Genomic DNA, 27956 nt, shown 5'->3' with positions numbered 1-27956 from the left:
ACATTGCATACATGTGCATAATTTTAGACACATACAGTATATTCATATCAATGTAGTATTCATATCATGAATGTAAGATCTTCCCTTTTGAAATTATAAAACGGTGTCGACATACTGATGGTATACAGTTCTGTTACAAAGGATGAATCAAAACAAAATGATAAGGAAATAGCTTCATCAATTCCATTATTATATTCCATTTAAACTGCCAAAAAGGAACCAGAAGAGCAGAAGTCTAGACATGCAACACAGAAGCCTCTTATATACCTGTAGTGTATCATGACACCATATAAATTATTTATAAAGTGCTCGTGATCGAAGTATATGGCATCGTCATAGTTGTAGAAAATATGCATCATAGTTTATACAGTCATTTTGATTTTGGCATATACCTGAGAGTCGTAATTCTTGGCTCCTGGTTAGCGTTTCAGCATTTGAATTCAATCCCTCTCATAACAGTCCTAACTTAAAAGACCGCCTGATAGATGCTTAAGACCTCTGATTGGTCCAGACATCTCCCTTCAAACCCTTTCTAGGAGTTCTCAGAAGACTAAATTAAGTAATTTTCTTTAGGCACCCATGCAGTACAATATTCACTTAACATATCCGATGTACACTCATTCTTCCCATGTGTTTTATATTCTTATGATATGAGAAACCATGACAAGGCCATTGAGGTGTGACTTTCCAAATGACACGCTGCGTCCGGGTCTGATGTGGACACAGATTTCAGAGTGTTGACTCCAAACCCAGCCCCCAACATCGTCCCAGACATGCTAACAAGCAACTCATCCCTCTTTTTTGTTGTTGTTCCTCATCCAGTCTTCTCTTGGGGTTTCGGGTTTAGCCGCTGAGGGGATGCAGGTCGACCCGGACCTTCTCCCCGCTGCTCATCATGCCGATGGTGGGATAGAAGCCCCCTGCCGGCACCCCCACCTCCCTCCGGCCCACCACCTTCCCATTCCGGGTGAAAAACACCTGTTCAGACACCAGGGGGCCACAGTGAGACAGCGTTCACACACAAGGTTTTACTGGAAAAAAAACATCTTATCCACCAGATATACCGCTCTGTGTTGTAACATCGCATGCTTGCTGTCCTAACTGAAACCGTTAAATTTCCTGTTCTGTTACGTCATTTGTCTACATTCCCAACTGAAGACAGTTAAAGAACGAACGCCTGTCAACGCGAGCGACAGGAGGAAAATAGGAACAGGGCGAGTGTCAAAAGGACAGTTAAAACGTTGTGCCGCGTCGCTCGCGTCCAGTTAGGACATAACAATAGAAAACAAAGCAATGGAACGCATTTTGTCGCTGACGCTCGCTCGACGGCACGACGTTTTAACTGCCCTTTTGACGCTCACCCTGTTCCTATTTTCCTCCTGTCGCTCGCGTTGAGGACACGGCGTTAGGACACGGTGTCACACCAAGACACATTTCCCCCGAGACGATGAAGAGATACGCCGTCACTCACCATAACCTTCCTACCCTCCCGTTCCTGCTCCTCTCCCTCCTCCTCCTCCTCTTCATCATTCATGTACAGGTCGTTCTGAACACGGCGTTGCTTGGGCCGCACCTCCTGCTCTCCGTCGTCACTGTCGTCTGAGGCAGTCAAGCAGACAGGCGTACCCATGGACAGCAGGGAAAAGACAGATGATTAAAATAGGACATGTAGAGCAATGTCCGCCATATCAAATCACCACTTTCAACCAATGGCATTGTTCATGTTTGCTGAATGAGGGTAATTTAGTCCAGAATGTGGCGCCTCACCTCCACTGTCCAGGATGTAGTCACGGGGGAACATGATGCCGCAGCCCATGACGTCCCCCTCAAAACAGCGAGGACCAAAGGGGTCCCCCACCCCACTCCCCTGGAACATCTTCCCATCATCTGAGAGAGAGAGAGAGAGAGAGAGAAAAGAGAGAGAGAGAATCTAAATTCTCAGCATTTCATAACACGAGCTCGTGTGATAACAATGGCATTTCTGCTGCGAATCACATCATCTTGTGATTGAAACAAGCTCCACTTGTCCTCATGTCAACCCGCCCTTATATGTGACTGAGCCATGAGGGGGAGTCTGAGGGCATCTGGGAGGAAGGAGACACGTTCTCATCGTTAGCGTGAGTAGGAAGAGAGAGACGCGGGTGTATCCCATGGAAGAGAGAGAGACGGGTGTATCCCATGGAAGAGAGAGACCAAGTGTATCCCATGGAAGAGAGAGACCAAGTGTATCCCATGGAAGAGAGAGACGCGGGTGTATCCCATGGAGGAAGAGAGAGACGCGGGTGTATCCCATGGAAGAGAGAGACGCGGGTGTATCCCATGGAAGAGAGAGATGGGTGTATCCCATGGAAGAGAGAGATACGGGTGTATCCCATGGAAGAGAGAGAGACGGGTGTATCCCATGGAAGAAGAGAGACGCGGGTGTATCCCATGGAAGAGAGAGAGATACGGGTGTATCCCATGGAAGAGAGAGAGATACGGGTGTATCCCATGGAAGAGAGAGAGACGGGTGTATCCCATGGAAAACGGCATGGAACACATGAAACACACAGGGAGCTCACTAGGTGGGAATCAGAACAGCAGCCTCATGACAAAGCCATATCCCTAACCCTAACCCTTACCCTTACCCCTAACCCTTATCCCTAACCCTAACCCTTACCCCTAACCCTAACCCTTACCCCTAACCCTAACCCTAACCCTAACCCTAACCCTTACCCCTAACCCCTTACCCCTAACCCTTACCCCTAACCCTTACCTTTAACCCTAACCCTTACCCCTAACCCTAACCCTAACCCTAACCCTAACCCTAACCCTAACCCTAACCCTTACCCCTAACCCCTTACCCCTAACCCTTACCCCTAACCCTTACCTTTAACCCTAACCCTTACCCCTAACCCTTACCCCTTACCCTTACCCCTAACCCTTACCCCTAACCCCTAACCCCTAACCCCAACCCTTACCCTTACCCTTACCCCTAACCCCTAACACTTATCCCTAGAGAGCAACATGCTTCTGGAGGGGGCAGGGCGCCATACATGTTTGAGTTGGAGAACTCTGCTCTCTCTCTCTCTCTCCTCTCTTCTCTCTCCTCTCTCTCTACCTTGTCTCACTCTATAGGTAAGTCCAGGGCAACCCTGCGTGTTTGAGTTGGACGTTTTATTTATTTATTTGGTTCTTTTCCATCTCCTGCCATCGCTCTATATGCTAGCCAATGGCAACACGGTCCTCAGGGTGAGAGAATCTGGGACATATTTAACTCTAGGAGTGTCTTGAGTGCTTTCCTTGATGTGGCCTTAGGGTTAGACCACAAAGCAAACCATAAACAAGAATGTTCACCTCCTTTCTGTTATTAGAGGTTAGCGTCACAGCAGCCTCACAACCGTGGGATGGTACGCAAGCGCAGTGGTACACTTCTCAGACAGACAGACAGGCAGACAGACAGGCAGACAGAGACAGACAGACAGACAGACAGACAGACAGACAGACAGACAGACAGACAGACAGACATGCATGTCCGCAGCAGCAGGACATACAGGTGACAGATGCAGTGGAAGAAGTGACAGGTGCTCACCTGCATGGTAGGCTATCGAGCCTCGGCTCCAGCCTGGGTGTCTGTTCTTGGGGTAGTCCTATGAAGGAAAAGGTAAACGCAGTCAATAAAAAAACAAACAATGGAGGGGTGTGTGTGTGTGTGTGTCTTTTCCAGGTAACAGAAGTTTCCTTGTCTTTCACCATCCCTGCATAAAGCGGCTACAGAGCCCCAGGTGAGGTGATCAAACGAGGTTCCTATGAAAAGGCCCATGGTTGTTCCAGATAACATCTGACGATGAGTCACACTTAATGGGCGCCATCCCAGCCAGGGTGCACCCTGCCCATTAGCCCAGACAACTCAAGTCTTGCAGGGCAGATAAATGGATCCCTACCCTAGTAAATTCACTGAGCTGTGGTTTTAACACAAACCGCTCCAGCTCTTCACTACCCCCCCCCGCCTACTTCACTCTTATCTGCTACATGTCTCTGCTGACAGATTATTAAACAGTGTCTGGCCCTTTGCAGCCACCACAGTGAGTCACGTCACTGACGATCCTAGTAGTTAGGGGGGCGGTTTAGCCCAAGGTCACACTTAGGGTTGCAAAGGGGTGGAAAATTTCCGGTAAATTTCCAAAAACTTTCCGTAAATTTACCATGGTAATTTAAGCTCGGGAATTTTTAAAATGTCACATTTTTTGTAGCCTATTTAACAGCTTTTTTCTAATTTATTCCTGTTAATTCCCATAAATTCCCACTAATTCCCATGGAAAGTTTCCAACTTTGAATATTTCCAGAATTTTGCAACCCGTGTCACACTACACAACTTTCAAGGTTGTCAGGTCACAGTACTGCACATATTTTACGATTGTCTAACTATCTTGACGTGGTGGCAGGTTTCATGACTGGCGACAGAGGGTCACACATTACAAAATGTTCCATGGAGAGGAATCCCCCACAAGTCGGTCTGGTCTCCAAACTACATTTAACACTTTTCCCCTTGGGGAAGTAGGCTAGCTGGCAATCTACCGAACTATCTCTCTGAAAACACATGAGAAGACTGCCCTGTAGATGTTGTTGTGTTGTGTTTTCAAAATAAAAATACATCACAAAAAACACTTGAGAAGTGATGCTTCCAAAAATGGACGAATAAGCTCTAAGTAGGCGAGAATGGCTGAGGAGATGAGCGCAGAGAGAGTTAGAGGTAAATAAATACTTATTATATGTAATAATAGTAGCTGCCTGCTCGTACTGTGGCGTGCCAAGGACATGTTTGTGCTTTGTTGTGGTTACAGATAACTGAAAAGCTTGTGTGTGTGCCAGTTTATTCTTGAGAGAAAATATTATTGTGCCCCCCCCACAAAATGATAAGATGACAAGACAAGAAGAAGGTTCTGGAAGCTGCTGGGGCAGCAGAGGACTTTCATTTCACTAGTTTGTCCCAAACAGGTCCAGATATTTAACCTGCTACATGTAGTTGGATGCAACTCATCAGGGACTTTCAGATTGCGTCGTAAACGGTTCACACTAATGATCCATGCTCACAGGAGAGATTCACACTAACGATCCGTACTCACAGGAGCGGTTCACACTAACGATCCATGCTCACAGGAGCAGTTCACACTAACGATCCGAGCGGTTCACACTAATGATCCGTACTCACAGGAGTGGTTCACACTAACGATCCGTACTCACAGGAGTGGTTCACACTAACGATCCGTACTCACAGGAGCGGTTCACACTAACGATCCATGCTCACAGGAGCGGTTCACACTAACGATCCGAGCGGTTCACACTAATGATCCGTACTCACAGGAGTGGTTCACACTAACGATCCGTACTCACAGGAGTGGTTCACACTAACGATCCATGCTAACAGGAGCGGTTCACACTAATGATCCGTGCTCACAGGAGTGGTTCACACTAACGATCCATGCTAACAGGAGCGGTTCACACTAACAATCCGTACTCACGCTACTTGCTACGATTGGCGTCCGAGCTGGGGCTTTTGTTTGCGTATTTTTTTTTTTTTTACTAGTCGACAAGTGGGAAATCGTTGTAGTGCAGCTAAAATCATGTAGCGTGACCTTGGGATAGCGGCAAGCAAGCAAATACTCATCACTGATGAAACTGCTTTATCCAAACACTGATGCCAGTCTAAGAGCAACATCTCCTAGGAATGGTGTCATCCGAGCTGAGCTCACGGCAGCCCCAGTCTGAGTGCTGGCACTGCTCTCTGTGCTGCGCTGTAACAAAGACATCTAGTGTGGAGCCGTCAGGTAAGAGCCCAGGCCCACTCCCACTGAGGGAGGGGGGCGGGGGCGGGGGGGGGGATGCCTGTGTATCGGTGTAAGCCCCTATGACCACAGCTCTACTGGCAGGCTGCTGGAGAGATGAGACAGCGACAGCAAATAGAGGAGGCGAGATAGAGATGGTGAGATAGTTGGTGAGATAGATTAGGTGAGATAGATTCTAAATACAGACTTGGAGAGATGTTGGCGCATGGTGGTGTGAGGTGTGAAAAAAGATAACCGAACTGGGAGACGAAGATGAAAGATGAAGGCATGAAAGACGGGGAGATTAGAGATTAGAGTGACGCATCCCAATCGCTCTGTTATCCATTACAGAGCAGTCACAGTTGACGGCTTAACCTGGGTGACGTAGACCTTATTGAGACGCTTTGTAATGGCTCAGTGCAGCGAGGCCATGAGAGGATGCCTGGCTGGCCCTGGTTGGAGGTGGACAGGCTCTGTCTGTAACCTCAGGAATGAGAGACTGAAGGATTTACAATGGCCCCCCAGAACCACAGACTTCTTCAGAAAACAATTCCCGGATTACAATCAGTCAAATGACAGTTGTATTCTCTGGCCCCGTGTACCTCCAGGGCCCTGCCTGTCTGCTGCACACTCTGAGTATTACATTTAATATGTTGCTGCGCAGACAAACGTATGTAGTCCTTGCGAGAATTGTAATCAAATCATCAAATACCTGACACCGTATCTAAAGTATTTAAAAGTAGGAGATCTTATTGACATTAAACGTGCAGATTCCCATGTTGATTAAATCCTGGCTGCCATATCTGGTTCAATGTCTCTGTTGTGGAAATATTCATTTGACAAGTCATCTCATGCTGACAAGTGGACAAGTTTCCACAATATGGATCATTTAATTGCTCTCATCTTATCAATTATGATGAGACGGCAATGGAATGAGTCTAAATTAATTTGGATATCAACCATACCTTGCCCAAGGAGCGAAACTCTTACTAAAGTTAGTTTATAATAATACCTTCCTGTGTGTTGTTAGGATATCAGTTACAGAAAGAGAGAAAAAGAGGGAGAGAGAGAGAGAGAGAGGGGGGGCAGAGAGACAGAGAGTGAGTGTGTGTAGGTCAGTGGATGTGGTTGGATGCAGCATGTTTGCCTCTGTCTCAGTGTACTAGCATGTTAGCACGGTATGTTAGCATGTAAATGGGATAGCACTCTGTCTCAGTGTACTAGCATGTTAGCACGGTATGTTAGCATGTAAATAGGACAGCTCTCTGCCTCAGTGTACTAGCATGTTAGCACGGTATGTTAGCATGTAAATAGGACAGCTCTCTACCTCAGTGTGCTAGCATGTTATCATGGTATGTTAGCATGTAAATAGGACAGCTCTCTGCCTCAGTGTGCTAGCATGTTAGCACGGTATGTTAGCATGTAAATAGGACAGCTCTCTGCCTCAGTGTACTAGCATGTTAGCACGGTACAGTAGCATGTAAATGGGACAGCTTGTCTTCTCTATGGAAAACCAAACGAGGGGTTCAAATAAGACTATTTATTCTGTTTGCTTTTTCCTTCATGGTCATCCATCACTCACAGTGGAAACAGTGAGGGAAGCAGGGGAGGAAGAGAAGGAGGCGGAGCAGGAGGGGAGGATTTTCAAGGACGGACAAATGACCACCGTTGTTTCATTTTGTTTTCTTTATAGCGGTGCAATGTCATCCCAGTATTAGCTTCGAATGAGGATAACAGAAGGTGAAAATGATGTTAGTTGATTGAACTGTACTGATTATGATGATGATGGCTAGTAGGATGAAGCTCTTACCCTCTGTGCCAGCCCCAGGGTTAGGGTTAGGTGAGGTTCTTACCCTGCGTGCCAGCCCCAGGGTTAGTGTTAGGGTTGGGTGAGGTTCTTACCCTGCGTGCCAGGGTTAGGGTTAGGTGAGGTTCTTACCCTGCGTGCCAGCCCCAGGGTTAGTGTTAGGGTTGGGTGAGGTTCTTACCCTGCGTGCCAGGGTTAGGGTTAGGTGAGGTTCTTACCCTGCGTGCCAGGGTTAGGGTTAGGGTAAGGTGAGGTTCTTACCCTGCGTGCCAGGGTTAGGGTTAGGTGAGGTTCTTACCCTGCGTGCCAGGGTTAGGGTTAGGTGAGGTTCTTACCCTGCGTGCCAGCCCCAGGGTTAGGGTTAGGTGAGGTTCTTACCCTGCGTGCCAGGGTTAGGGTTAGGGTCAGGGTTAGGGGAGGTTCTTACCCTTCGTGCCAGCCCCAGGGTTAGGGTTAGGGTTAGGTGAGGCTCTTACCCTTCGTGCCAGCCCCAGGGTTAGGGTTAGGGTTAGGTGAGTCTCTTACCCTGCGTGCCAGCCCCAGGGCGATGTAACACTTCTCTCCTGCGTCGGTGATCTCCAGCTCGTAGTAGTGGCAGCGCGTGCTGAGGGGCCGGCGGGCCTGCGCCAGGCCCACGTCCACGATGCTCTTCCCCTTCCCCACGTACTCCAGCAGCTGGGAGGAGAGGAACATCCATGAGACACTCACCCTTCAGCCTCATCTGTCTGCAATATCAATCAATCAATCAAAGCTTTATTTGTATAGCGCATTTCATACCCAGAGGCAACACAATGCGCTTTACAGAGAACAAGGGAGGTGGGCATACGACCCACTCTCTACATATTCCAGAGGGAAGCAAAAAAACAGTAATCACCCAGGGGCCAGATAAGTGAGCTGTAAAAATTCTTCCCTGACCCCTCTCAACAAGGCGATCGAGTATGACATCACTAAACCAACTCTACACCGTCACATCAGTCGCATACACACGAGACACAGCCTGCTCCAAGGGAGGTTGGCGGGAACAGACAGTAGATGTGAAGGTGTCCACGGTTTATAAGTAGCACAGTTGGTAAAGCGGGACGTTCAGTGATCGAAGGGTCAGTGGTTCGAATCCCAGCTCCGACTGTCCACATGTCGAAGTGTCCTTGAGCAAGACACCTAACCCCAAATTGCTCCCAATGAGCAGGTTAGCACCTTGCATGGCAGCTACCGCCATTGGTGTGTGAGTGTGTGTGTGAATGGGTGAACGAGAGGCCATTGTAAAGCGCTTTGAGTGCCGCTAAGGTGGAAAAGCGCTTTATATGTGCAATCCATTTACCATTTACCATTTAAGTAGTCATCTATCCATTCAGCTTACATCACAGTGTTCAGACCTCCAGAGATGAGGGTCTCTGATTGCTACCAGACGGGTGGGACAGTGACCACCTGACCTCCCTGGGGCGCCGCAGCCCAACACTGTAATCGTCCAATGAGCAAAGTGCTCTCGGGTTGATGCTGTGTTGTGGCTTGTGTTGACAGAGACGGCCGACGGGTCAGGGTTAATAGGGTTAGGGACGATTTCACCTCCGTAACGGACCGTAACAGCATCTCCATCATCCTCCAGATGACCAAACAAGGGAGCCAATAGGTCAAAGGTCATATTCTCTGTGCCATCTCAACGAGACACCACAAAAAACACACACACACACACACTTTCCAGTGTGTAAGTGGGCATCTCAACACAAACAAATGAGCTCATAACCTGGCTGTACTTGCTTGACAGTTAGCTGACTAGGAACCAATAGTTCCTCTAAAACGACCCAGATAAGTCATGGGTACCGACAAGCTTCCAGAGAACCCTGGTTCCCACATAAAACAAATACTTGAGAAGGTGGAAAAACTATTATTCCACTAAAAAAAAATTGTCATGGTGCTGGCAAGAGGAGGGTTAGTTTGTGTGAGGCTACACCATGGGTGACCTTCTCCTCTGCCCCAAATACAAGGGGGTAGACACGCGCCTACTCCTAACCCTACCCTGTCAACAGAGCGCAAGGGGAAAATATATCATTATTATTACTTTACCTCAACCTGTCAACGCCACCCTTTTCACTTTCCTCTCCATAAATTAAAGACTTAACACTCTCTGCATCCCTGTAGCTCCTTCTCTTACCCTCCTCTCTTCCCTTCCTCTCTCCCTCCCTTTCCTCCTCCCTCTCTTCTCTCTCTCCCTCCCTCCCTCTCTCTCTCTCGCTCCCTCCCTCTCAGCAAACCCCTGACTCTTTCACCTCTCATCCAAAGAAAAAACAATTCTACTGCATAATAACTTGTTACTGTTCTGCTTTCACAGTCGTTCTTTCCTCGTATCACTCATCATCCTGGCTTCTTTGATGAACAGAGATGACTGCTTGTTGTCTGATGCTGAGTAACAGAAGAGGTGTGTGTGTGGGTGGGTGGGGGGTGTGTGTGTGGGTGGGTGGTGGGGGGGGGTCACTGATTTACTGGCCCTCCCTGTAGCCATCAGCGGGATCCGGTGGGTGTGCTGACAGAACCTTAAATCTCTCACTCTGATCCTCATTATGGGTAGGTAAGGGGTGTGTGTGTGTGTGTGTGTGTGTGTGTGTGTGTTTAGTAGAGGCAGAAGGGTTCTGCTAATGATGGGTAAGGATGTATTTGTTGACTTGCTGCCCTGACAACAGTTGAAGTAAGAGGGGCGAGCAGGGGTCATGTTTTTGATGTATTTGTCCCTAACCCTAACCCCTAACCTCTAACCCCTAACCCTAACATGCAACTCCTTTACTGATGAGATTCGTCTCCTTGCTCAATCCTTCTTTAACATCCACTGTGTTCCATTTGCATCGTTTTTCCAACAAATATTTTGAACCAACCACACCGCTTCACAATTAAAAACCAAAAAAGTAACTTGCGGAATTAGACAATAAATGGCATATATAAGCTACACAACGGCCAATCACCGTGACAAACGCATATAATAGGCCTAATATTATAATATAATGACCGGAATTTCTCCAGTTTGTCCAGAAAAGTCTAATCTTCCCGGACACATTGACCGGTACCGATTTTCTCTAACGGAAACCGGAAACTTATGACAAAGCAAACTGTTTAGGTTATATCATATTTAACCTGAGAAATCTGTCATTTTTGATCATCAGCACTTTGACAAGCACATTAAGTCCCTGACCGGTACATGTTCTTTCCACCTAAGAAACATTGCAAAACAAGACCTATTGTATCTCACTCTGATACAATGAAATGATTATCCATGCCTTTGTCTCATCACGCCTGGATTATTGTAATCCTCTTTTTACGTGCCTCTGCAAAGCATCCTGGGACGGCCTCCAGCTGGTCCAGCAAAGCATCCTGGGACCGCCTCCAGCTGGTCCAGCAAAGCATCCTGGGACCGCCTCCAGCTGGTCCAGCAAAGCATCCTGGGACCGCCTCCAGCTGGTCCAGCAAAGCATCCTGGGACCGCCTCCAGCTGGTCCAGCAAAGCATCCTGGGACCGCCTCCAGCTGGTCCAGAATGCCGCCGCCAGGCTGTTGACCCGGTCCAGTAGGACTTCTCATATTACTCCTATCCTGGCCTCCTTGCACTGGCTTCCAGATCATTTTAGGATCCAGTTCAAGGTTCTTGTACTTACATATAAAGCCCTACATGGTCAGGTGCCTGTATATCTGTCTGACCTGCTCCATGCACATGCTCCCAGCAGGTCACTGAGGTCAGCTGACCAGGCTCTGTTGGTTGTCCCTTGCACCGGGCTTAAAGTCGCACTGAAATGAAAAAAGCATTCTGTCCCATTTTGGTTCACATAATTGGTCATAGTGTTCACCTATTCAACGATGTATGCCAAGAAATTTACAAAATTCTACTTTTGTTGTAATCTTATATCAAAGTATATAATTTCTTACTTCCTGGAAAACGGTAGGTCACGTGCAATGACGACAACAGGTACCTTAGATTTTATGGCCAATAATCTCACGACATCCACCCGTCAATCAACGCTATCCTTCTATCGAATCTGTCTAAAGTTCTTAAAACCCGTCCACTTGTCAATGTTCCAATCAAATTCCTCTAAACAAATGTCCCACCCTCATAGCTTGTTTGCGTCGGAAATACGTCAAACTACGGAAGTTAGATGATCTCAAACGTCCGTTTCAGGGGACAGAGCCTTTGAGTCTGTGACACCCAGATTGTGGAACGCTCTTCCTCAGGACTTGAGAGCTGCGGCCTCTGTGGGAATTTTTAAGCAGCAGCTAAAGAAGCTTCTGTTTAGACAGGCGTTTGTTTAATTCATTTAACTGTATGTTTATGGCTGTTGTCCTGTTTCCTGTGTTTAATTTTGTTGATTCTTTGTATGCATTTTAACCTGTGTGAAGCACTTTGTGAGTCCTCTCTGTGAGAAGTGCTATATAAATAAAATGTACTTACTTACTGTATATGACGAGGTAAATACAGTTAATATAAATTACCCCCAAACCCTGTTAATTCCAATGAATTACCATTAATTCCCGTTAATTCCCACGAAAACTTTCAAATTTGAATATTCCCGGAATTTTGCAACCGTCGTGGGGACGATCGTCACATTTCTATTACGATGTATCAGACGTGGTGTAAGAAAGCTCATTTTTAAACCAGCAAAAATCTGCTCTTTCTCATACATGGGGGGGATAAAACAATATCCCTGTCTGTTTTTCTTTCCCGTGTGTTTGTGCAGAGTCGTCTCTGAGCGTAAGTGCAGGTAACACCTGCCCTGTCCGGGTTTCTGACGAGCTGCCATAAATCTGTCCGTCTGTCGTGTCTGTTGAGGCGTCAGCCTGACAGAGCCTCGCTGTCCCTGGTGAACGCCCAGCCATTACCAGAGCCAATAAGCTCCTCCCCTGGGCAGGTGTGGGGCAGAGCGGCCTCTGAGGAGACGGCCTGGCAGGCAGCAGCGACGCGGGGCCTGGCTCGGTGCTAAGCCCCTCGGGCAGTGTGTTTCCGACACGCACACGCACACACACACACACTCTCCCTGCCTGCACACACACACACACACACACACACACACACACACTTTTCCTGGGCTGCACACCACTGCACTGCAGCCATGTGGGAGAGACGGTTTCATCATCCGTCCCAGAACACCATGGGGCAGCGTGGTGTCGACAGCGTCATGGTATGTCACCACCTTTTAATACAATAACGGTTTTAAACAGCTTAAGGCTGCGTTAAGGCCTAAAGACCTGGTTTGAAGCTCCGCTGGAGACAACACACACACAATGAGCACACTCACAACAACACACATACACAATGAGCACACTCACAACAACACACATGCAAAAAGCATAATGAGCACACTCACAAGCAACAGCTGCCACCGCTCTAATCCCAACCGACACTCTGATCCTAGACATGGTCCACTTCAGACAGCTCTATCGCAAAAACTATAAATGTTACAGCTTATATATTGACACCATAGGAATCCTGAGAACTTGCAGAACATTTCTATGTATAATATGTCCGTATAGCTTAAACACTGTAGGCATGGCGACAAGTTAGAAAAAGGGTAAAAATGCAAAATGAGGAGCTCAAAAGTTAGTGCAGCACTATATGTTTCAATGGGGAGCGCAGTTGCCGAACAAATCGTCATACCTCAAAAATGGTAAGTCACACAGCTTAGATACTTACATTGTATGAATCAGCACAGTTGTGTGAATGTTTTGATGTATAATGTGTGTGAGCTTTCAAAACTGTAGGAGTTCCAGCAGTTTACAAAATGTGTGAATATTTTCAAAGCATTGCATACTTTATAGGCCTACTCCCAGTTTATATTATGAAGGACCCATGCAGTATTGCGTAATATTTGTGAATGAGTCTTGTATGCTAGCTAACGCTAGCTAAGTCAGTGAGCACCCATTTTCTGCATTTTTGACCATGTTCCTTTTGTGCTCTTATGATAGTTCTACTTAGTGGATTGTTGCACAGTGTATTATTGTGTCATTGTATTACTGGTGACTGTGAACTGTATATTACTGTATCATTACTGGTGACTAGGGCTGGGTTTAAAAAATCGATTCATCGAATTCAGGAATCCCAAAATCGATCTTTTATTTAATTAATGGATGAATAAATGAAGGCATGAATAGTTCATTCATTCATTCAATGATTCATTCATTCATTCATTTTTGAAAATCAGTATTGATACCCAGCCCTAGTACCGAGTTGCATAACTTGGCTGTCATGTAATTAAGGTTACAGCAAAAAAAAAAAAAAAAAGGTTTTAGTAACACTAACCGAATCGATATTGAATCGAATCGAATCATGATAATCGATTCTGAACCTTGTGAATCGGAATCGAATCGATTCTTGAAATTCGACTCGATACCCAGCCCTACTGGTGACTGACAGATACACCAGCCTTTGTATTTGTTCCTTTCAGACCCCACCCATGCCTCCCTGTATACCGACTTTCTATAAACTACCAAGAGTTTCCTGCCTCCATGCTTACTACTTTCAATAAACCTTACAAAAGAAAATCAAATTTCAATAACTTTTACCTGCACTCCACTAAAATTCTCAAGGATTTACAATCTGTCTTGTTTGAAAGGCAAATATTGAACACTGAACAATAACCATGCACTGAAAATGGATTTTGATGGAATGGCCCCTTTAAGAGACTTGAGACAGAAAGACAGACAGGAGATACGAGGATGTCTGTGTTCAACCGCGAATTGATATTTGTTGTGTTAATGTTGCTACTATCCTATGGTGAGAGATTTTCCAGTATGTAGCCTAAATGAGCCGCTAGACACTGACTTTGTGCAAATTGTTGGCAGCTGAAACAGGTTGCTAATGAAACAAGCCCAAGGCAAACTAAATGCATGGTAGTCATAATAAATAATGATATCTCTAGCAAACTAAATGCATGGTAGTCATAATAAATAATGATAATTCTAGCTGTTTGACCAAGTCACGGTTTTCCTATTAAGAGGAGAGAGAACAAAAGAGGAATCCAACCAGCTAGATTCTACTCGCTCTGGTAAATAAAAAAATTCAGTCACACTGGACAGAGAAGTGGTCGCAATTTAGTGACCATTAGCAACCAATTTAGTCGCACTCTGGGTCTCTGGACAGAGAGATGGACTTCTAACACTGTTTTTCCACATACTTCCGTATCTGTCTGGCAGGGATATTTGGTGAACATTTCCTGAAAAGCCTAATCATATACTCCACAACAATTTCCCATGATGTGGAGATTTGGGGCACACAGCTCTAAGATCCCATGCCAGCATCCATTTTCACTTTCCCCAGCCTAAACCTGCCCTGGGATTCTTGGCAGCTTCCTCCACGTAGGGAGTGTGTGTGAGTGTGAGGGGTAAGGGGCTGGACCTGTGGTGGTGAAGGCAGTGGGCTGGTATGGGTGGGAGGGGGCTGGTATGGGTGGGAGGGGGCTGGACCCGTGGTGGTGAAGGCAGTGGGCTGGTATGGGTGGGAGGGGGCTGGTAGGGGTGGGTGGGGGTGGGAGGGGGCTGGTATGGGTGGGAGGGGGCTGGTATGGGTGGGAGGGGGCTGGACCCGTGGTGGTGAAGGCAGTGGGCTGGTATGGGTGGGAGGGGGCTGGTAGGGGTGGGTGGGGGCTGGTATGGGTGGGAGGGGGCTGGTATGGGTGGGAGGGGGCTGGTATGGGTGGGAGGGGGCTGGTATGGGTGGGAGTCGGGATGATGGACAGGGCTGGGCCTGTCGTGGTGAAGGCAGTGGGCTGGTAGGGGTGGGAGGGGGCTGGTAGGGGTGGGAGGGGGTTGGTAGGGGTGGGAGGGGGCTGGTATGGGTGGGAGGGGGCTGGTATGGGTGGGTGGGGGTTGGTATGGGTGGGAGGGGGCTGGTAGGGGTGGGAGGGGGCTGGTAGGGGTGGGAGGGGGCTGGTATGGGTGGGAGGGGGCTGGTATGGGTGGGAGGCTGGATGATGGACAGGGCTGGGCCTGTCATGGTGAAGGCAGTGGGCTGGTTTGGGTGGGTGGCTGGATGATGGACAGGGTTTCTGGGCGTTGTCCTGACACGGAAGCAGGACAGGGGCGTATTTGTGGAAGTCAGGGGCAATTAAAAGTGAAGGAGGTATGCAGGTTAGCCGTGCCTGCCCCTCGGCCATTCAGCTGCACTCACTCACCCCTCCCCTCCACCCCCCAACCCCAAGTCAGACACAGGGCTCTCAGTCTCATGGCTACCTCCAGACAGACCCCCCATCCCCCTACCACACGTACATACTATACACACACACTATAGGGGAGGGGGGACGAACACACACTCATACTACACACACTTCCCTTCATCATAAATCTACATCAGAACTAAGAGAGAGACTACAGAGAAAAGGAAAGACGTTCTTGCTGAAGTCGCTGGTGTGTATGAGACCCCCCGCAAATCCCCTAGCTCCTAACCCCCCGCCTCCTTCACACTCCTGGCTCCACCGAAACCTGTGGACAATATCAAGCGCACCCAAACACAACCGAAACTGATGTCGTATTCCTTTGGCAGTTGGACAGAATCAAGCACGTAGTCATGCATCTGTCTACTTCCTCCCTCCTGAACAATGAAAGTACAGTTACTGTACAGCAGGTCTGACACAACGCTGCCCATCTCTACGTGACTCGAGACACGTCTCATCTCATTCCAATAATGAACAAAAAAAAACTTGCTGTGGAAAACAAGAAACTCACAGCTGCTCCACAAACGGTCTAATCTTCCCATCTTCAGCGTGAGGTGAGTGGTTATAAATAGCGCCATGTGTAGAGTGAGGGAAGGTTTGCTATCCTGTGTTGTGGTGAACCCACCCTGTATCCCCGCATGATCTGCTCCACTGACCCCTGTCCAACCGCTGTGGGTAAGTGTATCTGTGCATTTGAACGTGGATCTAAAGACCCCAAACAAACAGAGCTGGACACCACCTGGTCTCAGAGTCAGGTCCCTGAACAGCAGGCCTCATGTTAGGAAGAGAGACCAGAACAGCAGGCCTCATGTTAGGAAGAGAGATCAGAACAGCAGGCCTCATGTTAGGAAGAGAGACCAGAACAGCAGGCCTCATGTTAGGAAGAGAGATCAGAACAGCAGGCCTCATGTTAGGAAGAGAGATCAGAACAGCAGGCCTCATGTTAGGGAGAACAGAACAGCAGGCCTCATGTTAGGAAGAGAGAACAGAACAGCAGGCCTCATGTTAGGAAGAGAGACCAGAACAGCAGGCCTCATGTTAGGAAGAGAGATCAGAACAGCAGGCCTCATGTTAGGAAGAGAGATCAGAACAGCAGGCCTCATGTTAGCAAGAGAGATCAGAACAGCAGGCCTCATGTTAGGAAGAGAGATCAGAACACCAGGCCTCATGTTAGGAAGAGAGATCAGAACAGCAGGCCTCATGTTAGGAAGAGAGATCAGAACACCAGGCCTCATGTTAGGAAGAGAGATCAGAACAGCAGGCCTCATGTGAGGAAGAGAGAACAGAACAGCAGGCCTCATGTTAGGAAGAGAGATCAGAACAGCAGGCCTCATGTTAGGAAGAGAGATCAGAACAGCAGGCCTCATGTTAGGAAGAGAGATCAGAACAGCAGGCCTCATGTTAGGAAGAGAGATCAGAACAGCAGGCCTCATGTTAGGAAGAGAGATCAGAACAGCAGGCCTCATGTTAGGAAGAGAGACCAGAACAGCAGGCCTCATGTTAGGAAGAGAGATCAGAACAGCAGGCCTCATGTTAGGAAGAGAGACCAGAACAGCAGGCCTCATGTTAGGAAGAGAGATCAGAACAGCAGGCCTCATGTTAGGAAGAGAGACCAGAAAGCACAAAGAGTGTATGAGAGGAGAGGGGACGGTGTCTAAATGTACTCTTTTAAATACTGCGATTATATTTTCTGAAGTAAAATAACGCGAATTTGGTAAAGAAGACGACCTGGAACACTGGAAGACACTGTTCCTGGACCAATCAGGAAGTGCTGTGGTTTTCTCTGACTGTATGCCTCCAACTAGGCCTGGTGTTGCCAGGAAACCAATGCTGGTATTTATAACAGCCATGCAAACACCATCAATCACCAGTGAATATCCACTATGCCTGAAAGCAAGTTCCTAATATGTTGAAAAACTACAATCGCAATAAAACAAATTCCGATTCTGATTCTGATTGAAAATGTGAACTATAAGAAAACATGCAAACAATGCGCCTGATAGTCAGGCTGTTTAATTTTTTTAATTAAAGCAAAATCTCTAAAGAGAGCATTCCAAGCCCAAGAGCCCCGTCTGTCACCTGAAGACCATGTGGTCCTGTACAGGTGTGCTGTTCCCAGGTGTGCTGGGGAGCTGCACGAATCCTGCCTGCCCACAACCAGCAGAGCCTGCAGCAAACATACCAGCACCACCGAGTCTGCCCACAACCAGCAGAGCCTGCAGCAAACATACCAGCACCACCGAGTCTGCCCACAACCAGCAGAGCCTGCAGCAAACATACCAGCACCACCGAGTCCCTGCCCACAACCAGCAGAGCCTGCAGCAAACATACCAGCACCACCGAGTCTCTGCTCACAACCAGCAGAGCCTGCAGCAAACATACCAGCACCCCCGAGTCTCTGCCCACAACCAGCAGAGCCTGCAGCAAACATACCAGCACCACCGAGTCTCTGCCCACAACCAGCAGAGCCTGCAGCAAACATACCAGCACCACCGAGTCTCTGCCCACAACCAGCAGAGCCTGCAGCAAACATACCAGCACCACCAGGTCTCTGCCCACAACCAGCAGAGCCTGCAGCAAACATACCAGCACCACCAGGTCTCTGCTCACAACCAGCAGAGCCTGCAGCAAACATACCAGCACCACCAGGTCTCTGCTCACAGTTACCAACACAGACATCAACACTGGAACCCAGGGAGGACGAGACATCGATCCAAAAACAAACCGCTAAAACAAACACTCTCTCTGTCTCTTTGCTTCCTAGGATAGAGGCACAAGCCATGTTTCCATCCACTTCTCAATCGAATTGTGTGAGGATCGCTAAAGATATGAATGCGAATAAAGCCGGTGAACGTGCGTTTCCATCTAGAGCTTTAAATCGGATAAAGCATTTATCACAAAAGACTTTTATCGAACAAGAGAAAATCCGATGAGTACAAACTTTTTGTTGATTTTCATGATTTTTAATCGAATTTTACTGTTTCCATAAGGCATTTTTAATTCGATATAACTTAATTTGCATAAAACGTGTGGATGGAAACATGGCTACTGTTATGTAACCATGTAACTACTCTGTAAGAGACTGAGTGTGTAACCGAGTGAAACAGAGTCCTTGTGAGTCCTGAGTACGTAGCGAGTTGTTGGTTAAACTCACTCCACCAGTTTGAATGCCATACACCCACGCCAATGAAGAGCTATCTTTTCATCGGTGTAGCTGGTTAAAACAGTGTCTGTCCAAAAGGAGATCCGGGTTCGAACCCCAGGGGAACCCCAGCCCTGGGCAAGCATAAACGTACGGGCAGCATAAACGTATGGGCAGCATAAACGCATGGGCAGCATAAACACATGGGCAGTAGAAACATATGGGCAGTAGAAACGTATGGGCAGCATAAACGTATGGGCAGTAGAAACGCATGGGCAGTAGAAACGCATGGGCAGTAGAAACGTATAGGCTGCATAAACGTATGGGCAGTAGAAACGTACGGGCAGTAGAAACGTACAGGCAGTAGAAACATATGGGCAGTAGAAACGTAATGGCAGTAGAAACATATGGGAAGTAGAAACGTATGGGCTACACGTGGGTAGTGTGTTATGTCTTCTTCTCAAAGCCTTACCGTGCCAGTGACCCTGACATCGTGCAGACGGCCCCACTCATCCTCATGGCTGTCCACCATCATCAGTCCGTCCTCCTCCTCCGTCCCCCACTCCGCCTGCAGGTCTAGCTGCACCTCCTCCCCCAGCGAGTGCATTCCCACGGCGGGGTAGAGAGCGTCCGGAGACCCCGGGACCACCACCGTACCCACCTGGACACACACACAAATACTGGTGGGCCAAGCTATATGTGTGGACTACAAAGGTGTTCATACAAACGTGCCAATATCAAAGTGAGGTGATTTCTTGAGTTTGCGTGTGTGTGTGTGTGTGTGTGTGTGTGTGTGTGTGTGTGTGTGTGTGTGTGTGTGTGTGTAGTAGCACAACGAGAGTGGGTCAATAAGGATTCGTACTTCTTTGCCGTTCTTGGTGAAGAACACAGTAGTCTGTCCGTTCTCTAACGACTCCAGGAAAATCCCACAGCCTATCCGGTCGCCACGGTGACATTTCGGCCCAAACTGCTGTCCGACAGTGTTTCCGTTATACAGCCTGTAAAACAGCAGTGAGCGGGTCGTTCAATGATCGAAGGGTCAGTGGTTCGAATCCCAGCTCCGACTGTCCACATGTCGAAGTGTCCTTGAGCAAGACACCTAACCCCAAATTGCTCCCAATGAGCGGGTTAGCACCTTGCGTGGCAGCTACCGCCATTGGTGTGTGAATGTGTGTGTGAATGGGTGAATGAGAGGCCATTGTAAAGCGCTTTGAGTGCTGCTAAGGTGGAAAAGCGCTATATAAGTGCAGTCCATTTACCAATTACCATTGAATATACAGAACATGTAGAGTGGGTTTCAACTCTTGTTAGCACAGGGGCACAACACCTACTTGCCGTCATCAGCATGGTAAGCCACGGAGTGTGGGAGCCAGCCGGGCTGGTGGTCCAGCTTGTAGTACAGAGGCACCAGGCCAACAGCTATCATCCCCCGCACTCCGGTATCAACGATGGTCACCTGAAAACACGGCAGAGCATCATCGTGGTGGGCGACAGTCAGAGAAACATCCCCCTTCATGTTTCCTTGCGTGGGTGGTAGACACCTGTGACTGAAGTACACACTTCACTACCAATGGCGATTAATTATGACATCATCCCGGGGGCGGGGGCTAATCCTGAAAGCAGTGCAATCAGAACACAGGGGCTGCGTTCCGAATCACATACTACCCTACTATATAGTATGCCAAAACAGGATGTAGTATGTCCCAATACATAGTATGCCACATGCAGTATGGCAAAAATACCAGGATGTCCTACTACATCCGGTCGTATTTTGCAGTATTCAAGCCAGCAGGCTTTTCTGGCTATTCTGACCCACAATCCTGTGCGCAGCGGAAATGTGCGTTACATGTGCGAGTCATGACAGCTGTAGACGAATGTCGCGTTATGGACAGCGACGGATGTGGGCAAATTTCAAGGCGCAATGTTATGACAAGGTAGTATGTCCCAATTGGATGCCTACTGCTTGCAAAGTACGTACTTTCTAAGGGCAGCTGTAGTAGGTACTGGTAGTAAGAAGTAGAAGTATGCGATTCGGAACGCAGCCTGACAGATCTGGAGCTGGGAGAAGGGAAACCATTATGTTTTTCTCCATGACCTCACTGCCAGTCTCTGGAGTGTGTGAGAGAGAACATGTCCTGGTCTCGCTGTTCTGTTCTGTTGTCATTCTGTCACATGTCCCACGTATCCTGGGATGTAGAGCAGGGGTTTGGGCAGGGTAGGGTGGATGGATGAACGGGTTAACCTCACCTACCTGATCCGGAAACATGTGTGCTGAGGAATTTACTGATAGGTGGCCGGTTTTAAACGCTCCCTTTACAAACATGGTGAAAGTCTCAAAAGCCGAAGCCTCTTAATGCTAAACACAAGCATGGCGGACAAAGCTAAATGTGTTGTTACATGATTGATGAATGACATCAGTGTTTTGGCAATGAGAGTCATGAAAGATTAGATAATTTAAGACAATGAGAGTCATGAACGATTAGATAATTTAAGACAATGAGAGTCATGAAAGATTAGATAATTTAAGACAATGTGTCAAAAATAGAAAAGCCAAATAAAAAGGGGGGAAATAGCTACAGTCTGTGTTTCATAAACATGGTGGTGTTTTATTCATGTTAAGGTGTGTCATTCCTTAAAAGTGGAATACGATTTCCCTTGCATGACAGTTAAAGAAGGCGTAGGCATGGAGTGAGACGCTTACGGAGTCTGGCCAGCCCAATCAATCCTCCAACGCCAAAGACCGGCTCAAGACTCCTTCTCTCTACCTCCAGACCTGGAATACCATCATGAGGCCAATACTACCCAGCATGCCTCTCCCTATCCCTTATGTCCGGCCAAGGCCTCCTTTCCTGTGCTTTCCCAAAACCCAGGACTTCTTTTATGAGCCTGCTGTCTTTATGATTTAGTCTGGAGGGAGCGGTATTTTAAAAAAGCTACTGATGAACTGAGGAGTTCTGTTACACGCCACAGTCTTTGCAACTGTAAAAATACAATGTTTGATCCATTTGTCAGATAATTTGTTCAAATGTGAGTGGGATCCAAAAAAAACATTCTTTGGGCTGGTCTCTGCGAACTATTTTTACTTGAACATGTCAGCTAAATTTAGCAGCTGTGCAGCCCTTTGAGGACAGACCGGCTAATGAAGAGGGTGTGACTTGTGATGGAATCAGGCGCATGATGGTCTTGAACCAACGGTCTTTAACTGTCAGAAATCACACAGGCCATCGAGACTAGAGATGGGGATCAAAACACGGGTCCAAAAGGACCCGGTTCCAAATTTCTCAAGACCCGGTAATCAATAAGGTCGGAGCTTATCAGGTCTGCTATCGAGCCTACAGCCGAGTGACCATTTTAACCGGGACAATCAAAAGTGTAGGCTAGGCTACTGCACGTTCATGCAAGCGCACAAGTAGACATATATAATCCTCGAGCACCAAAACCAGGAGTTTTCATTCAGAATGATACAAGTATTTCAGTTTCAGCATCATGGACAGCTTCCCAGCATGCAATTGGTCTGCACACACTCGGCTACACTTTTAGTCCTGTAGGTAGGAATGTCGACGTAAAGATCATATTAACTTGATAAATGTCATGTGAGCACTGTTAACAAGCATCACATTATGTTGTGGTTAAAACCAGTGAATGTTGAAAACTAGTGTTCTACAGATATTTCTCGGTACAACCGGCTTGACACGGGCAGTCGGGACGTCCGGTCACCCACATTATACATCCGATCATGGTGCACAAACGATTGATAAAGTTTTTGAATTCAATTGAATTGCATGCCAACCGCTGTTAATTTTATTGCCTTGCACACTTGTTCCCAAGTTTGCTTGTTGAGAAAATGGCAGAGCGTGCGAAACGGTCGAGCACTTGCAAAACCAGTTCTGTTAAACAACAGCCGTCCGTCTCGTTTTTCCCATAGAAAAGTATGGATAGTGGTATCAGTAAGGACCCGGATCATTAAGCAGACTCAATAACGGTATCAATATCAATACAAATTAATGATCCCCATCCTTAAACAAATACAAATAAAGCTTTGATTGATTGATTGATTGATAAATGAGACTGAGGAAACAAAAGAGGATTCTGGGAGCCACTGTTACACAAGTGTCACATTTGGGAAACTGAAATACAGATTACAGTATAGTACTGTGTCATGTCAAACAATTAACATAAATCACATGAATTAAGATGAACCACAAAGTTGTGGACACCTACAACAATCCTGTATAATTAATGACCTTACCTCAAAATAGCTGTTTCCTTTTGATAGCGGCCTCGGGGCCACATAACACCCAACTTCATCAGAGTTGCCTTGGTAACTATATGTGAAAGAACAGTGTTTTAATTGATCTGTATGCAACCATAGTTATTTCAGGTGACGTGAATTTCTAGGTCAAAACCACAAGATGCTGCTGACAGGACAGAGAGGAGAGGGTTCCGAGGGTGTGAATGATTCCTCAAAAATATTTCCTTAAATGTGTACTCGTTCACTTGTCTCAGATATGAGGTGACTGCATGGGTACATTCTGTCCTCGTATTAACGCTAGGGTAAGGTTAGGGCTAGGGCTAGGTTAGGCTAAGGTGAGGTTAGGGTTAGGGCTAGGTTAGGGTTAGGGCTAGGTTAGGCTAAGGAGAGGTTAGGGCTAGGTTAGGCTAAAGTGAGGTTAGGGTTAGGGCTAGGTTAGGCTAAAGTGAGGTTAGGGTTAGGGCTAGGTTAGGCTAAGGTGAGGTTAGGGTTAGGGCTAGGTTAGGCTAAGGTGAGGTTAGGGTTAGGGCTAGGTTAGGCTAGGGTGAGGTTAGGGTTAGGGCTAGGTTAGGGTTAGGAGAGGTTAGGGTTAGGGCTAGGTTAGGCTAAGGTGAGGTTAGGGCTAGTTTAGGCTAAGGTGAGGTTAGGGTTAGGGTTAGGTTAGGGTTAGGCTAAGGTGAGGTTAGGGTTAGGGCTAGGTTAGGCTAAGGTGGGGTTAGGGTTAGGTTAGGCTAAGGTGGGGTTAGGGTTAGGGTTAGGGCTAGGTTAGGGTTAGGAGAGGTTAGGGTTAGGTTAGGCTGTAGGTTTCCCCTCACCTGAGCACGTCCCCGTGTCTGAGCATCCTCTTGAAGCGCTCCCGGTACCGGACGGCCCGCACCTCCCGGATCTCCCGGATCCTCCTCCTCCAGTTCAGGAAGCGGTAGTGGAGGTTGATGTCGTCCATTACTCAGCTAGCTAGCTGCCTAGCTAACTAACTAACACGCAAGAACAAACAATTATGTGTTAAACTACTTTTTAACACACCTTACTATAATATGAAGAAGAATGGCTGATTGTTTATTGGAAAAAAGACAAATTCAACAACCTGAGTGCCAAAAGTAGCTAATGCTAACTAGCTAGCTAGCTAACGGTATCACTAATATCATCTGTCATTTGAATTTTGCTCGACTAGCTATTCGTAAGAACAGAACAGCACACAGAGACCAAGATTACAATCATTAAAAACCGATATACCGAAAGTTACCCACCGTATATTTGGGCAACTCTCTGAATTTGTAGCCACATTCGGTCGTTGTTGTTGACAGATGTCTAGTTTGCGACCTCACTGTAAACAACAACGCGCAGAGGGGGGATGGCGCTTGTTGATGACATCATGTTACAACCACGCCTCCGCGTCATTTTTTTCCCCAACCAACTTCTGCCATAACCACGCCCCCGCGAGTTTTCATTGGACAACCCTAACCCTAACACAAATACCTAACCCTAACCCTAACCCTATCCCTAACCCTAACCCTAACCCTAACCCTATATAGATCTATCTAACCCCAGACTGAGCCAATCCGGGCACTCCGGCCCATAACTTTTACTTTACTTTTTTATTAGGCATCAACGTTATGCTTTTAACATTTTTGTGTTTACACATAACAGTCCATTGTTGAAATATACATCTAACGTGATGTTGGTGGTGATGTGATAGTATTCTACCAGAGACAGTGAATTTATAAATGTCGATTATTTTTAGGGTTCGAATGGTCGAAGGGTGAATGAACCAATTGCATTGACTATGTATGTTAGTTCTGGCACATTGCTTGGAATATTTTTCACTATGAAACATGGGAATTGAACACCTTTCTAGGCCATGAATTTGGAACATAAGACAGTCAGCCAGCAAATGTTGCTTGCAGTTATGTAGACAATTGGTTGCCAGATTGGCTACAGCTTCAAATAGCAGCTCCTGTGATAGCCTAAGTCCTTTTAGGAAGGTGGTCTCCCCACGTACACCCGCATTCTAGTCCAGTATGACACACACATGGAGGAATGTACTTCCTGTGATGGAAGAATTAATCACAGATCTCGGCCTTAGTCATCTTCCGGTTGAATGGAGCGGCTGCACCCTTTCAGTTTGATCAAAGTCTCATGGGTTTTATGTGTTTTTTTGTTTGTTTTTTACATTAGTCATTTTTTAAAAATTTCATCATGCACTCTGCACGTGACTCTTTTATGCTCATTATTTGTAATTCTAATCTACGTCATGGCAACTGCACGTGCAAAATTCATATGGGCATTCAGCTATGGGTGTGGCATTCAGCTACCTGCTTTATGTAGGCCGCATTCCAATGTATCTGACTGTCACAAAGACTAAAGGGAGGTGAAAGCAGTATAAAGACTGATGGTTTGGACAAGGTTTCACACAGATTACTATGTCAGCTGCCCAATATCACAACACAGCAGCCTCCCATGCACAGCAGTTCACTTTCCGATCCAGCCACTTCCTTCTGGTCGGAGAGACACCCCAAAATCAGAACAAAAACTAATGTATTAGTATGGCAATAACTCACAACGTGCACTAGTCATGGGGAGTCTGGGGGGACATATGGACTAGGGGGTGTGGAAGACGTAGACTAAGGGATGTGGAACATATGGACTAATCTATTCCACATCCCCTATAATCCCTGCCACGGGGACACAGTCTCCCATGATTGGATGGAATGTGTAGATGAGGATCAAATTGATAGACTGCTAGACTACAGACAGTAAACTTCCTGTCCGGGAACCTTGAACTGTCTAGCTACATACCTACTGTAGGACTGGAATGAGGAACTGGTTAGTGCTAAGTCACTACTGTATAAGGACAAACAATGACAAGAATTCCAATGTACCTGTACATGTAGTGGTTATATATGGCAAATTTAACTTTCTATTCTATGTATTTTTGGAATTTCCCCATTGGGGATTAGTAGGGGGATTCATATAGTACTATCTATCTATCTATCTATCTATCTATCTATCTATCTATCTATCTATCTATCTATCTATCTATCTATCTATCTATCTATCTATCTATCTGTCTGTCTGTCTGTCTGTCTGTCTATCTATCTATCTATCTATCTATCTATCTATCTATCTATCTATCTATCTATCTATCTATCTATCTATCTATCTATCTATCTATCTGTCTGTCTGTCTGTCTGTCTGTCTGTCTGTCTGTCTGTCTGTCTGTCTGTCTATCTATCTATCTATCTATCTATCTATCTATCTATCTATCTATCTATCTATACGGTAGCCTATACAGTTAGGGTTACAGGTTCATGCACCTTAAATGTCTGCCTGAACTGTGATGATATTTATGATGGATGCTGTAGACAATCTTAGATTGTTGTTGTTCTTGTTTATCTGATGTGCTTTCAGTGTGTGTATATGTTGTGTGCTGGACCGCAAATTGCCTCAAAGGACAGTTTTCTAAGTCTAAGTTGAATACATATGAGGAAGCTAGCTAGATAGCTATCCACCAACAGAAACCAAACTCCAAGAGAACTATTAGTGATGTAGAAAGAGCAGAAGTCCCACTGATTGATGACGGGTTAGGAAACAGCCCTGTTCTACTAATGCATAGGAGGTGTGTTAGAGACAAGGGAAGAAGGGGTGTGCTCAACAATCTGGAAATGAGAGGGGAGACTAATATTTCTCTCTCTTTCCCTCCCCCTCCCTCTCTCTCAAACTTTGGGCTCTTTAAAAGCGTCTGTCGGTGCTGTCTGTCGCTCCATTATTGCTCTGCCGTAGCTGGAGGGGATTCCACTGCACTCTGCCTCTCTCTCACTGCCAGGCAGCGGACCTCAGCCGAACCACTAGCCAGGGAGGAGGAAACAAGAAGATTAAGCACTGACCTCAGACGTGGTGACTCTGGACTATATTGCTAGCACTGGTGGACACCGTTTAACTATCAGGAAAATGCTGCTGTACCAAGACGTCGTGGCCCTGGTGTTCCTGCAGCTCGCCCTCGCCAGCCCGTGGACCCTGGCCTCCCGCTTGCCTCCGCCCAGGGGGTGTCCCTCCTGTAAGGGCTCCCAGGGAGGGAGGGCGGCCTCACACAGACACCAGGCTGCAGAGCCCAGCACCACTGTCCTGGCCTCGGGAGAGCCATGCGGGGTCTATACCCTGAGCTGTGCCCGAGGACTCCGCTGCACCCCCCCACAGGGGGACGCCAGCCCGCTACACGCCCTGCTCCAGGGGAAGGGGGTCTGCAGTGCTAGCAGGCTCAAGACAACGGAGAAGCCCAAGCCAGCAGGTAAGGTGTCTGAGACAGTGTGCGGGAAGACAACACTGAGATTGTAAGAATAACCCTAACCATGCGGCAGCATAACCCTAACCCTAACCCTGGGGGGTCAGACTTCACACCCAAGCTCAGGCGTGACACATAGATACGTAGATCCAGCTGAATGATACTGTAGATGTCGTCCATCAGCTGTGTTAATGCTGGGACCGTACAAACGGTGGTTAAAATCTGTGTTTGTGGTAACTACACTATGCTAAGATGTGCCTTGTCTCCTCCTAGCCACAGACTCAACACCAAGTGACGATCTGGAGAAGGTAAAATACTTCACTCCAAACACTTCGTCATTAACACGGATTCTGTTGTACAATGCAGTTAGGAAACACTAACACATGCTTCTAGAGTAGCGCCTCATAATAATCCAGAATCTCTCTCTCCCCCCTTATCTCTCTCTCTCTCTCTCTCTCTCTCTCTCTCTCTCTCTCTCTCTCTAGGCTCCATG

General features: G+C 47.1%; 1 protein-coding gene across 1 annotated transcript; it reads right to left on the bottom strand.

The window, feature by feature from the left end:
* On the bottom strand, nt 1–24520 carry LOC311311011 (SPRY domain-containing protein 3-like). The gene is made up of 11 exons (XM_084440623.1): nt 24432–24520; nt 24000–24158; nt 23182–23257; nt 20264–20388; nt 19795–19930; nt 19405–19593; nt 8137–8286; nt 3572–3629; nt 1768–1887; nt 1472–1599; nt 1–978 (listed from the first exon to the last, which is right to left on the bottom strand). The coding sequence occupies exons 2-11, from the start codon at nt 24125–24127 to the stop codon at nt 844–846; spliced, it is 1245 nt and encodes a 414-aa protein (XP_084296749.1). The 5' UTR covers nt 24128–24158; nt 24432–24520; the 3' UTR covers nt 1–843.
* Nucleotides 24521–27956: the final 3436 nt, after the last annotated feature.

Source organism: Borostomias antarcticus (assembly GCF_949987555.1).
Source record: "Borostomias antarcticus genome assembly, chromosome: 7".
In the NCBI taxonomy this organism is placed as follows: domain Eukaryota; kingdom Metazoa; phylum Chordata; class Actinopteri; order Stomiiformes; family Stomiidae; genus Borostomias; species Borostomias antarcticus.
The sequence above is the reverse complement of the archived record's forward strand: the minus strand, read 5'-3'. Positions and strand labels throughout refer to the sequence as shown.